Source organism: Notamacropus eugenii, chromosome 2, assembly GCF_028372415.1.
Source record: "Notamacropus eugenii isolate mMacEug1 chromosome 2, mMacEug1.pri_v2, whole genome shotgun sequence".
NCBI classification, from domain to species: domain Eukaryota; kingdom Metazoa; phylum Chordata; class Mammalia; order Diprotodontia; family Macropodidae; genus Notamacropus; species Notamacropus eugenii.
The window spans coordinates 99,473,820-99,487,231 of record NC_092873.1 but is presented as its reverse complement, the minus strand read 5'-3'; the positions used below and the strand labels follow the sequence as shown (position 1 = coordinate 99,487,231).

The 13,412-nt window shown below is 41.4% G+C and overlaps 1 protein-coding gene across 2 annotated transcripts in view; it reads left to right on the top strand.

Moving 5' to 3' along the window:
- Window positions 1-13,412, top strand: part of LRFN2 (leucine rich repeat and fibronectin type III domain containing 2) — a 356,672-nt gene that overhangs the window by 297,794 nt on the left and 45,466 nt on the right. For both annotated transcript variants that reach the window (XM_072642013.1, XM_072642012.1), the window contains one exon: window positions 28-1,470. In XM_072642013.1, the coding sequence (XP_072498114.1) occupies window positions 53-1,470 (1,418 nt within the window). In that variant the 5' untranslated portion in view covers window positions 28-52. The remainder of the gene's footprint in view (window positions 1-27; window positions 1,471-13,412) is intronic.

The following is a 13,412-nucleotide window of genomic DNA, read 5'->3' as shown; positions in this document are numbered from 1 at the left end:
ACCCTAATTATTTTCTTTCCCTTGCAGGCACCAAGGCCCAAGTGACCAGACCATGGAGACCCTGCTCAGCAGCCTCCTGGCATTTGGCATGGCGTTTGCTGTGGTTGATGCCTGTCCCAAGTACTGCGTCTGCCAGAATCTGTCTGAGTCCCTAGGGACACTGTGTCCTTCCAAAGGACTGCTTTTCGTACCACCAGACATTGACCGCCGGACAGTGGAATTGCGTCTGGGTGGCAATTTCATTATCCACATAAGCCGCCAGGACTTTGCCAACATGACAGGACTGGTGGACCTGACACTATCCAGGAACACCATCAGCTACATCCAGCCCTTCTCCTTCTTGGACCTGGAGAGCCTCCGGTCACTGCACTTGGATAGCAACCGTTTGCCAAGCATCGGTGAGGATACCCTCCGTGGCCTGGTCAACCTTCAGCACCTCATTGTCAACAATAACCAGCTGAATAACGTTGCCGATGATGCCTTTGAGGACTTCCTGCTGACCCTAGAGGATCTGGATCTCTCCTATAACAATCTCCGTGGGCTGCCCTGGGACTCAGTCCGGCGTATGGTCAACCTTCATCAGCTCAGTCTGGACCATAATCTTCTGGACCACATTGCTGAGGGCACCTTTGCTGACCTCCAGAAGCTGGCTCGCCTGGACCTCACCTCCAACCGACTACAGAAGCTGCCTCCAGACCCCATCTTTGCCCGTTCCCAGTCATCCAGTCTGACTGCCACACCATTCACGCCACCCTTGTCTCTCAGTTTTGGAGGGAACCCATTGCACTGCAACTGTGAGTTGTTATGGCTGAGACGTCTGGAAAGGGATGATGACTTAGAGACATGTGGTTCTCCAGCCAGCCTGAAGGGCCGATACTTCTGGCACATACGTGAAGAGGAGTTTATGTGTGAACCGCCCCTCATCACCCAGCACACCCACAAACTGCTGGTGCTAGAAGGCCAAGCTGCCACACTCAAGTGCAAGGCCATTGGAGATCCCAGTCCTCTAATCCACTGGGTAGCCCCGGATGACCGCCTCATTGGGAATACATCCCGAACTGCTGCCTATGACAATGGCACCCTGGACATCCTCATTACCACCTCACAGGATTATGGTGCCTTCACCTGCATTGCTGCCAATGCAGCCGGTGAGGCCACAGCCACTGTGGAGGTATCCATTGTCCAGTTGCCTCACCTAAGCAATGGCACCAGCCGTGCCACATCCCCCAAATCTCGCCTCTCTGACATCACTGGTTCCAGCAAGACTGGCCGAGGGGGAGGAACTGGAGGTGGTGGTGGAGGAGCAGGGGGTGGGGAAGCCTCCAAGGGCCCTCCAGAGAGAGCTGTGCTTGTGTCTGATGTGACCACTACTTCAGCTCTGGTCAAGTGGTCAGTGAGCAAATCGGCTCCCCGGGTGAAGATGTATCAGCTGCAGTACAACTGCTCAGATGATGAGGTATTAATTTACAGGTGAGCAAGGGGCTGCAGGTGGGGCAAAAAGAGGGGAAACATGCCAGGAGTGCAATGGACAGTATATGAACCAGGACGAATCATCTTTTGTTTCCCCTTGTCATCATTAGCCGGTTTTATGGGTAAAACATAGTAAAAAAGAAACTAAAAGCAGCTTCCAAGAGCAAACATACACACATACACACACACACACACACACACACAAACATGCACATGTACATATATATATATAATAAAATAATGCATATATAATATTATATATTATAATATATATTATATGTAATATATAATGCATATATATAATACATATATACATATAATGCATGATACATAAATACATACACATATATATATAATAAAAGGGTACAGGAGGAGAAGTTGCGGAAGTGGGGAGGTAGCACTGTGATATTATCTGAGTGATTTGTGTAGAAAGGGAAGATGACTGTGTGAGAAAAAGATATTATGGGCTGAGTAGGTTCATGGGAACTTCAGACCCTTACTAATTCCTCTCTCCTCCCTGTACTCAGTTCAAATCTTTCCACTTTAGGGTAAGTCAGTGACAAACTGTAATCTACATGTAGAGACAGGTAGATGATCAAGATGTTAAAGTAGTTGGAGACCCCACCGTCTAAGGGTCAATCAAAAGAACCTAGGATGCTTACAAAAGAGAAGAGAAAACATGGCGTTGGGTGTGATGGATGCCTTCAAATTTCTGAAAGGTTATCTATCTCTCACAGAAAAGGGATTAGATTTGTTCTGTGTAGCCAGTGGGAAGTGATAGCAATGAAAAGAAAAGAAATGCAGTTAGTAATCTCCTTGGAATGTTTGGTATGGTTCTACTACTGGTTCCTAAGTCATAGTTAATGTTTCAATGAAGCCACCTCACGTAACTCCCTTCCACACCTCCCTTGCTTTGCCAGGATCAGATAGGATATTTGTAATGTACTCAGCACAGTGCCTGGCACATAGCAGGCATTTAATAAATGTTTATTCCCTTCTCTCTTTCCCTCACTCTCCTCTCCCCCTCCCCACCTTGTTGTGGAGGATTTGAAGTGTTTTATTTAAAGTTATACAGTGAATTAATAGCCTCTTTTTTTAGAGGAAAGGAGGACCTTGACCTTGGGCAGCTAGGTGGCACAGCAGATAGAGGGCAAGTCATGCAGTCAGAAAGGCCCATTTTCCCGAGTTTAAATCTGGCCTCAGACACTTACTAGCTGTGTGACCTTGGGGAAGTCACTTAACCCTGTTGGCCTTGGTTTCCTCATCTATAAAAGCTGGGAAAGGAAATGACAAACCACTCTAGTATTTTTGGCAAGAAAATCCCAAATGGGTCATGAAGAGTTGGATAAGACCGAAGCAACTGAAAAACACTGTAGCTTGAGACCCCTTCTGCCCCACCCTTATTCCCATCTGCAACCTATCACACACACACACATACACACACACACGCACTCACACATGTACACACTCACACTCACACGCGCACACACTCACGCACACACACACACACACACACACACACGAATAGAAGGAGGTACCTGCTACAACTATAGAATAGGATTCTACTGGCCAGTTCCTATGTTTTGTTTTGTTTCTCTCTATTACACCATATTCAATTACCTGCCAACCAATTTATTAGTCATCTATATGAGGTGTGTTTTCTCCTCTTCCCTAAAGGAAGGAATGTGATCACATTCTGGTTAGAGAGATGACTTGACCAGAAGAGAATAATTTTCCAAAACAGTGAAAAGTGTAACTTAAACATATATGTGTATCAAGTCATATCATCATTTCCCTGATGTCATGGTCTTCTTTGGCAACAAAGGATGAACACAACAATTTGTATGTATACACACGGATATGTAGGTATGTATATATACAGACATGTGAGTGTATAAATATGTATATATGTATAGATAGATATCTAAATCTATAAAAAGAAAGAAATATAGAAAGACAAAGATACAACTTTTTAATTGTATGGTCTCAGGTCTTGGGGATAGAAGCTAATGGATAAAGAGATGGAGTGGAGGTTGGGGAAGGAGGGATAGTGGTTAGCCCACCTAGATAATAGAATATTAAAATGTAAGTTCATTGCAAGTAGGGACTGTTTAATTTTTTGTATTTGAACAATGTCTGACACGCAGTGGGCAGTTACCAAATATTTATTGATTGATTTCTAGAAATTCTGAATTGAAAAGAGTTTGGAGATAATCAAGACCAAGCTGGCATATTAGGACTGAGAGGCAGAAGGGACTTTAAAGGTTATCTACCTTAGTGATTTTCAAGCTGTAGTCATGCCCTACTTTCCTTCTTTCTTTCTCTTCCTTCCTTCCTTTGTTCTTTTTTCTTCACTTCTTTCTTTCCTTCTGTCTTTCTCTCTTTCTTTTTTCCTCTCTATTTTGTTTGTTTATGCTGAACTTGATTACTAAGTAGAATGAGCATTTTCACACACATAGCAGAGCAGAAGAAGAGTATAGTACATGAAACTACAAATCTCTTTTTTGTACAGCTGGCTTTTCTTTTCAAGCATAAAATAAATGCAGCATGTAATGTTAAAAAGAATAAACTGAAGAAGAGTTAGGGATAATTCCTGTGATGCAGGCTCATTAGGCACTTCTCTGAGAGGGATATGAGTACTATATCTCCTTTAGTTAATAAGAAACCGATACATAAACATTTATCAAACAGGTAAATGTTAATATACAGGTGATTTATGATCACTTAGGAAAGAATGCAGTGATCAACAGGAGCCAGAATGGATTCACTGAGAACAAAACATGACAAACAAACCTCATTTCCTTTTCTTGATCAAGTGAATATTGTAGACTGAGTGCTTTCTAAATTCAGTAAGGTATTTGACAGTCTCATGATATACTTGTGAATGAGATGGAGGGACATGAGCCAGATAATAAAAGAATATGCTTAGGTGGATTAAAACAGTTTATACCAACCTAAGAGAACATATCTGATGGAATATTCTGTCATTGGTCTTGATTTTGCCAACATTTTTGTCAGTAACTTAGTTGAAGAGAGCATGTTTATCAAATTCAGAGATGACACAAATTGAGGGGAATGGGTAACATACTCTGATAGAAATCAAGAGCCAAGAAGACTTCAACAGGACTAAGTGATGGGTAGAATTATAGGGAACATGATATAGAATGGAGGTGCCATTGTACAGTGGATAAATGGGTGGACATGGAGTCAGAAAGATTTAGGTTTGAATCCTGCCTCAGACACTTAGCAGCTATGTAGCCCTATGCAAGTTAAACTTTCCGAGTCTCAGTTTCTTTATCTGTAAAATGAAGCTCAACTCCATGACCTCTAATGTCATTTCTCACCATAAATCTATGATCTCATGATTCTAACAAGATGAATTTTAACAAAGACAAGTGTAAAGTTCTCTATTTTATTTGGGGAAAAATTACATGAGAATGGAGATAATAATAATACTAATAGCTAGCATTAATTTTATTTATTTATTTATTGTATTTATTCATTTATTTCTTTTATCTCTTTAAGGTTTGCAAGACATTTTACAGCTGTTATCTCATTTGATCCTCACAATACCTACTGTAGTCATTTTACAGATGAGGAAACTGAGGCAAGTAACGTTCACTGACTTGCCTGGGGTCACACAGCTAGTAAAGTACCTGAGGCTGCATTTCGACTCAGATCAATCCAAGACTTTGTGCTACCTAGCTAGCTATGCTGTTGGGGCTTTGACCACAGTTGTGAATAAAACTAGGTGATTTTAATTGATTGCAAACTCCAAATGAATCAATGATGGGTGGCCAGTAAAGTTAATGTTCTCTAAAGCTCCATTAATAGAAATAGAATATTCAGAGTAAGAGATGATATTCAACTGAACTCTTCTGTGATCAGATAATATCTGCAGTATCATGTTCAGTTCTAGGTAGCATATTTTAAGATGGAATTGACCACCTAAAAAGTATTCAGAAGACAATTATCAATGTGAAGAAACACAAAATCATACTACATAATGAACTGTTGAAAGCATCTTGGTACAGTAGGTGGAACACTGGTTTGGGGGTAATTTTTGACATTTTTTCATCCCTCTCATTGAGCTTATTATCCATGCAAACTTAAGCAAATGACCAAGCATCTCTGAATTTCAGACTCTTAGCCTCAGTGAGACAGTGTAGTACAGTGGAAAGAGTAAGTCTTTAAACTCAGAAGACCTGGGTTCAAGTGCCACCTCTGTCATTTACAAAATGCCTGATGCTAGGCCACCACGTATTCTGCTTCTGACATATATTGGCTGTGTGATCCTGATCAAGTCATTTTATGATTTTCTCTTCTAACCTGTTCCTTCTTCTCTGGATTTTTATATCACTAGTCCAATGCTTTTTCTCTTGGGAGATGCTTCTATGACTCCTTCTTCTAATTGACGAGCTCCTACCCAGAATCTCCATTTGAGAAAATGCCCAGGTCATACATGGTCACTTCCCTCTTGGCTACCTTCTTGGCTCTGATCCTACCTTTGAACTTTTACACATTGACCTGGATAGGGTACATTACACCACACCCAATCCCACTCTCTCCCTGCTTTTCATCTCCCTTTTATGTGTTACTTTCCTCCATTAAAAAATAAGCTCCTTGCAGGCAGGGACTGTCTTTCTATCCACTTTTATTTATAGCACCTAGCACAGTCCTTGGCACGTAGTTAGTGTTTAATCAATATGTATGTATTGTAATCAACATGCATGTATACATGCGTGTATATATGTGTACATGTACATATACACATATGTGTATATGTATATATGTGTGTGTATATATATCTTCAGTTTTCCTTATCTGCCTCCAAAGTCCCTTCCAACTCTAAACCTGTGATTCTATCAAGAGTTTGGCCTTCTGTGATCCTGGGCCCCATAAGATGAAGGATTTGTAAAAAGTGATTATTGAATCTTTTTCCACCTTTAAAATAGTAAAATTCCCTTATGATCTCCCTATTAATTAGACTTATTTAACCTAGAAAAGAGAGGACTTGAGGTGAGGAGGCAGGGATAGTGGTAAGGGGATCATAGACTTTGAGTTAGAAGGGATCTCTGAGAGTCATCCAGTCCAACCCTTTTATTTTCAGATGAGGAAAGTGAGTCCCAGAGGAGCTAAGTGACTTATTTAAGTCATAAAGCCAAGGGAATGAGGTAGAATTCAAACCCAGATCCTCCAAGTCCAGAATTAGTGCCCTTTCTTTTGCTCTGTGTGTGTGTGTGTGTGTGTGTGTGTGTATATATGTGCATACACATATGTATGTGTATGCGTGTATATGTGTGTGTATATGTGCATACATATATGTGTGTATACACATATGTATTCTGTGTGTATGTGTATATATACATATTTCTTTATATATACATATATACACATATATAATGTGTATGTGTATGGATGTGTATATATATATATATATATACATATATAGATAGATGTAGATAGATAATAAATAGATAAATAGACAACATGTGGTAGAAGGAATAGATTCTGTGTAATTTCAGTGAGTAAAGGGGCCAGAGCAGCCAGGGTGGCAGACATTGCCTGAACCAAAGACCACACTTTCTCACAATTAGAATGCCTCAACAATGTAATGTGCAGCTGCTTCATCAAGGAGTAGGTCCCTGTCACTGGGAATGTGCAGGCAGAGACTGGACCATCTGTCAGAGATGTTGCAAGGGGACTTCTGCTTTGGGTGGAAGATGGAGCTACATGACCTCGAAAGGCTCTTTCCACCTCTGAGAGTCTGTAATTATATGATTCTTTCTCCACCCCCCAAACCTCCAACTCAGCTGCTTTCCTGAACTGCTCCAAGGCCCCAGCCTGAGGTAAAACCATCTGAACCACAGGAGTGATTCTTCTGTGAGTTTATGAGAGACAGTGCCATGCTATGAAAAATAGGTTGCAAGTGGTGGTGGGGAGAGACATAGGTTTGAATACTGACTGGAACATTTATTCATCATGTTACTCTTAACCTCAATTTCCTCATCTATATCAAAGCACTGTGAAAGGCATTGTGGTAGCATCATAGGTCAAGAGCTGGCCTTGGACCCGGGAAGATCTGAGCTCATCCTATGTGACCCTGAGCAAGTCACTTAATCTCTCAATGCTTTAGGCAGATCTCTAACATTATTAGTTTCAGAGAAGGTACCATTGGTAGAGGGAGTTCCCTGGCCCAACGAAATCACAGGATAACAATGCACTGTCTGTATCACAGGACTGTTGAGGGTAAAATGCTGGAAGAACTTTGAAGGGCTATGGAAATGTGGTTTATTATCATTAACCCATACAGAGTTCGCGTTTCCATGATTTCAAGAGAATTTTATTGCTCCTTCAAATATTTTCAAACTCTACTGCCACATACTCTGGGGCTTTTATAGCATCCAGTCATTCTTCAGTTGAGAAGAGGGGGGACCTCTTCTTTGCTTAGGTGCCCATCCATCTTCTCAAACTCATAGAAAACCTGACTTCTCCCAAAAGGCATTGTATAATAATAATAAGGTAGCATTTATGTATCACTGTAAGGTTGACAAAATGCCTTACAAATGTCATCTCATTTGATCCTCCCAACATTCCTAGGGAATAGGTGCTATTATTATCCCCATTTTACAAATGAGGAAACTGAGGCAGACAGAAGTGACTTTTCCAGGGTCACACAGCAAGCATCAGAGTCTGGAGTTGGATTGAAGTATTCCTGGCTGTACGTTCAGGGCTCTATTCACTGTTACCTAGCTGCATCCTAGCTGCATCCTTGGTTACCATCCCTGGTACTCTATGTACCTACTCTCAAGTCTCAACTTGCCAGGGCAGGAAAGATAGGCACACTTCTTACTCTCCACTACCATTTCCAGACTCTCTCACTAATAATAATACTATTATTATTAAAAGCAATAATAACTAGCATTTATACACGTAAAGGTTTGCAAAGTGCTTTACAAATATTATTTCATTTAGTCTTCACAACAACCCTGGTATGTAGATGGTATTATTATCCTCATTTTACAGTAGAGGAGACTGAGGTAGACAGAGGTTCAGTGGCATACCCAAGGGTCACACAGTAAGTATCTGAAGCAAGAGTCAAACTCAGATCTTTCTGACCCCACTGTGCCACAACAGCTGTTGTCAATGTAACACCCACAAACATTTTTGTAGCACTCACTAACAGCCAGGCACTGTACTAAGCATTTTATAATTATTATGTCATATTATAATTATTATGTCACAAAAATGTCAGGAGATAAGTGCTATTATTATTATTATGAGGAAACTGAGGAAAATCGAGGTTTAAGTGACTTGCCCAGGGTCTTACTTACTTACAAGTAGTGTCTGAGGTCAGATTTGAACTTGGGTCTTTCTGACTCTAGACTTGACACTCTGCTGCTCCCCCCATTACTCCACAACTTTTCCATATCTGAGTTTTTCTTCTCCCTCACTCCTTCCATAACCAATCCTTTGCCAAGACTTTTCAGTTCTAGCTTCACAATATCTCCCACACTTTCTCTCTATCTACTTGGCCACCATGCTAGTTCAGCCTCTGATCATCCATCTCCCAAATTAATATAATAGAGACTCCCTGCTTCTCCCCTCTCCTACTCAAGTTTCTCTTGGCTGACAAATTGGTATCTTAAAGTAGGTCTTTCACCATGACGTTCTACTCCCTTGCTTAAGAAACTCCTAGGATTGTTATGGGGTCAAATATTTGATCTGTTTTGACACTGTAATCCCTTCACAGTCTGGTTCTAAACTATATTTCCAAGCAAACTGTACATTATTCCCCCCTAAAACACTCTGAATTTCATCCAAACTAGTCTACTTGTTGTTCCTCATATGTGGCATTCCATCAAGTTGTCCCTTCCTGTCTCCTCCTCCTCTCCACTCCTTGGAATGCCTTTAAGATTAGAGTTAAGGGTTAATTCAAGTGCCACCTTCTTCAAGTGGACTTTCTTGATTCCTCAGTTGCCAATGACCGCTAAATTATTTTAAATGTATTTTGCACATCTTAGATTTATCTGTAAACATGTTATATTCTCCCAGTATCTAAAGTCTTAGGACAAGGGCTGAGTCACTTTTATATCTGTACCCCCCACTCTTAGCTGGCTCACTTCCTTGCTTGATGGGCCCCCAGGAAGGGAACAGTCAGAGATCTACTCAGAGATCTATCACTATTTTCAAGAAGTGTTTCTCCAGCCTTCTTGATCTTATTGCCTTCTCTTTAAGATTATCTCCAATTTATCCTTTCTGTAACTTGGGTGTACATAATTCGTTGTGCATTTTCTCCTCTGTTAGACTGGGAATTCCCTGAGAGGAGGGATTTTTTTTTGCCTTTCTTTCCATCTTCAGCATTTGGCACAGTACAGGGGCACAGAATAAACATTTAATTAATGGTTTTCGTTATTGTTGTTGTTTTTGATTTGACCATCACTGAAATATCATCCCTGACCTGGAACTGGGCCTTGCTTCAGCTATGATCTGAGGCATGGAATATATCCATGATCCTTTGATGATTCAGTCTAGCAAAGGAGTGACACCAAAAAATCTCAAATCACAGAGTATAAAAATAATTTATGTTTACCTTTGGAATTGCATCACACGATTTCTTTTCCTTCTTGTTTTGTTTTGCCTTTTGGCAGCTTTAACCCCTTAATTATCCATAGCTATGCCTGCTTCTTTGGATGATTTTACAATGAGTATGGCTTATCAGGTCAAGCAAGAGGCAGGAGAGGACTGGGGTGGAGGAGAAGGTGTGGTTAAAAGTAGGGCAGTGAGGGTTTCCTACTGTGTCTGAACACTTGCTGTAAGATCATCTACAAAGTAAGTAATTGGGAGTTAGCCACATAACAAGTAAGTGTCAGGGCCTGGACCTTTGATGCTGAGGACCATGCTGTGTTGCTGGAGAACAATATCTGGAAAGAAAGTAGTGTTGGAAGATGAATGGGAAGGGAGCCCCTCCAGTCTTTCTGGGGATAGGGAGGCTCCATCCCTGATACACAGGGAAAGTCAAGTGAAGTGCCCGGCATGTCATTATCAGCCCAAGTGATATTCACAAACACTTGTCTGTGAGAGCCATCAAGAACGTCTGTCACCAGGCAGATTGCTGGAACGGTCCCCAGGAGAGCAAGAAGAATGAACAGCAAATGCATTTTTAAAAGTACACTTTGACATTAGCGGGTCTCAGTCTTTGTCTTCATCAACACTGCTTATTGGTTGAGAATATTATTCTCCAGGAAAAGAAGCTGAGGCTGGGGAATGATGCTGAGCCACCCATCACAGCTCTTTCTTGATTCTAAAAGGTAGCACCAGATCAGCCTTCCCTATTCTGCCAGAAATGATCCTGAGATGTTCCCTACTTCAATTCTGGCAGGAAGTCAGGCCACTGCTCTTCTGAATCTCCCTGGTAAAGAGCAAATAGGGAAGGTTTGCCTTGAACCAGTGTCTCATTTCCTCCTGGTAGAGCTCAGCCCTCATCCTCCACCTTGGGAATGTAGCTTTCTTTAGGGGAGGTGGGATATGGAACCTGTATGGTGCCTATAGAACAAAAATGTGATTTAATTCAATACACATGGAGTAAATGCCATGTGCAATGTAGTGTGCTAGGTGCTGGAACTTAGCATATGCAAGAGAAGAGGCAGTGAAGGGAATGTCTTTCTTAACTGGGTGGGAGCAGACATAAAGGTTAGGTCTTCTGTTTCCAAGAGGCAGCGGATGGAATCATCACAAATAGATTATGTAGCTTTGGTCTGTACTGCATTTCACATATCCAGCATTAGGTGCAGAATTGGCTTCAGAGTCAAGAAGTCCTGGGTTCAAATACTCCCTCTAACACTTAGAGGGAATGTTACCCTGAGAAAAATCACTTAAACTCTCAATTCCTTCCACAGTTCTCTAAGAATCTAACTTAAAGACCAAATCATTATCTACCTTCATGCAGGGAATTTTATCTGGAAATTTCATATATATATAAAATCACAGATGTGTGTATGCATATGCACACAAATAAACTTGCTGTTAACATCAATATTAATAATTCCACCTAACAGTTAAATGTACAGATGAATTTAAGTGTCTTTTCTTTTGCTTTTTCTTTGAGGCTGGGTAACCCTATCTAACCTAGGCTGATAATACAGTGGCCTCTCTCTGTTGTCTAGGCCAGTTTGATCCTCTTCTTCCCAGCTGCCTTTTCTTCATCCCTTCCCACCTCCAGGGATCACAATACTGATGCCACATTTGATGCTGATACCTGGTTGGCTTTAATTCTACTGTAGCTTAGTACTCTCAAGCTCAAGTGAGCCATAGCAGGAGGAATTATAGGATCTTCCACCAGTATATAAGATTTTCAAAGTACAGCTTTTATCCCCGTAATGAAACACAATCTTCACAATACCCACATGAGGTCCTCATGGTGTAGTTGATTTGCCCATGACCCTATAGTCAAGAAAACCTGGGCTGAAATCCTGTCTCACACCTGTATTAGCTGTGAGACCATGAGCAAGTCACTTGACCTCTCTAGGATGGAGTTTCTTCATCTGTAAGATGAACAGGTTGGGGGTGGGGGCAAAGCCAAGATGTCAGAGTAGAAAGATAGACTTACTCTAGCTCTCCCCCCAAAACCATTAAAATATTTGTAAAAAATGACTCTAAACAAATGCTAGAGCAGCAGAAGCCACAAAACAACAGAGTAAAACAGATTTCCAGCCCAAGACAACCTAGAAGGCCAACAGGAAAGGTCTATCAAACTGGGCTCAGAGCAGAACACAGTCCATGGAGTGCAGCCCAGCCTTGGCCATGGCACAGACTGGACTGGAGCAGGCATCAGGGTATGGAATCCCAGGTAGCAGCTGCAGTTCCCAGATTCCTTAACCCACAAATGCCAAAGACAGCTTCAAAGGTCAGTGAGAGAGCTCTTTCACCTGGGTGAGAAGAGAACACAGTCTGGCCCTGGCCACAGGATGGTAGTGGTAGCTGAGGCAGCAGTATCCATTTTAGGAGCCCTCAGGCTAAAGCCCCTGGGGGAATCAAGTGGCTGATCTGGATCTCAGCACTGAGTGGCAGTCCTGGGGTGAGGAGAAGCACTGGCAGTAGTAGATCTGGAGGCAGTTGTAGAGAGGGAACCCTACTCACAGATCCTGGGCAGAAAAGTTTGTGGTTGCTCCCAGACCAGAGAGCAGGCCAGGAAAGAGTAAACTCCTCTCCCTTGACTGTGCCAACTTGGAGGAACTGAGAACTTACAGGTCCCTCGAGTATACCCTTCAATTAACAAAGAACTCAAAAGTCAAGTAACAGGCTGGGAAAATGCCCAAAAAGGGGGAAAAAATAGGACTGTAGAAAGTTACTTTCTTGGTGAACAGGTATTTTCCTCCATTCTTTCGGATGAGGAAGAACAAAGGATACCAGCAGAGGGAAACACCAAAGTCAAAACTTCTGCATCCAAAACCTCCAAAATAAATATGCAATGGTCTCAGACCATGGAAGAGCTCAAAAAAATTGAAAATCAAATAAGAGAGGTGGAGGAAAAATTGGGAAGAGAAATTAGAGTGATGCAAGAAAATCATGAAAAGCAAGTCAACAGCTTGCTAAAGGAGACCCAAAAAATGCTGAATAAAATAGTACCTTTAAAAACAGACTAACACAAATGAAAAAAGGTCCAAAAAGTCAATGAGGAGCAGAATGCCTTAAAAAGCAGAATTAGCCAAATGGAAAAGGAAGTTCAAAAGTTCACTGAAGAAAATAGTTCTTTAAAAATTAGAATGAAGCAGATGGAAGCTAATGACTTTCAGAAACCAAGAAATTCCAAAACAACATCAAAAGAATGAAAAAATTGAAGGCAATGTGAAATATCTCATTGGAAAAACAACTGACTGGGAATATAGATCCAGGAGAGACAATTTAAAAATTATGGGGCTGTCTGAAAGCCATGATGAAGA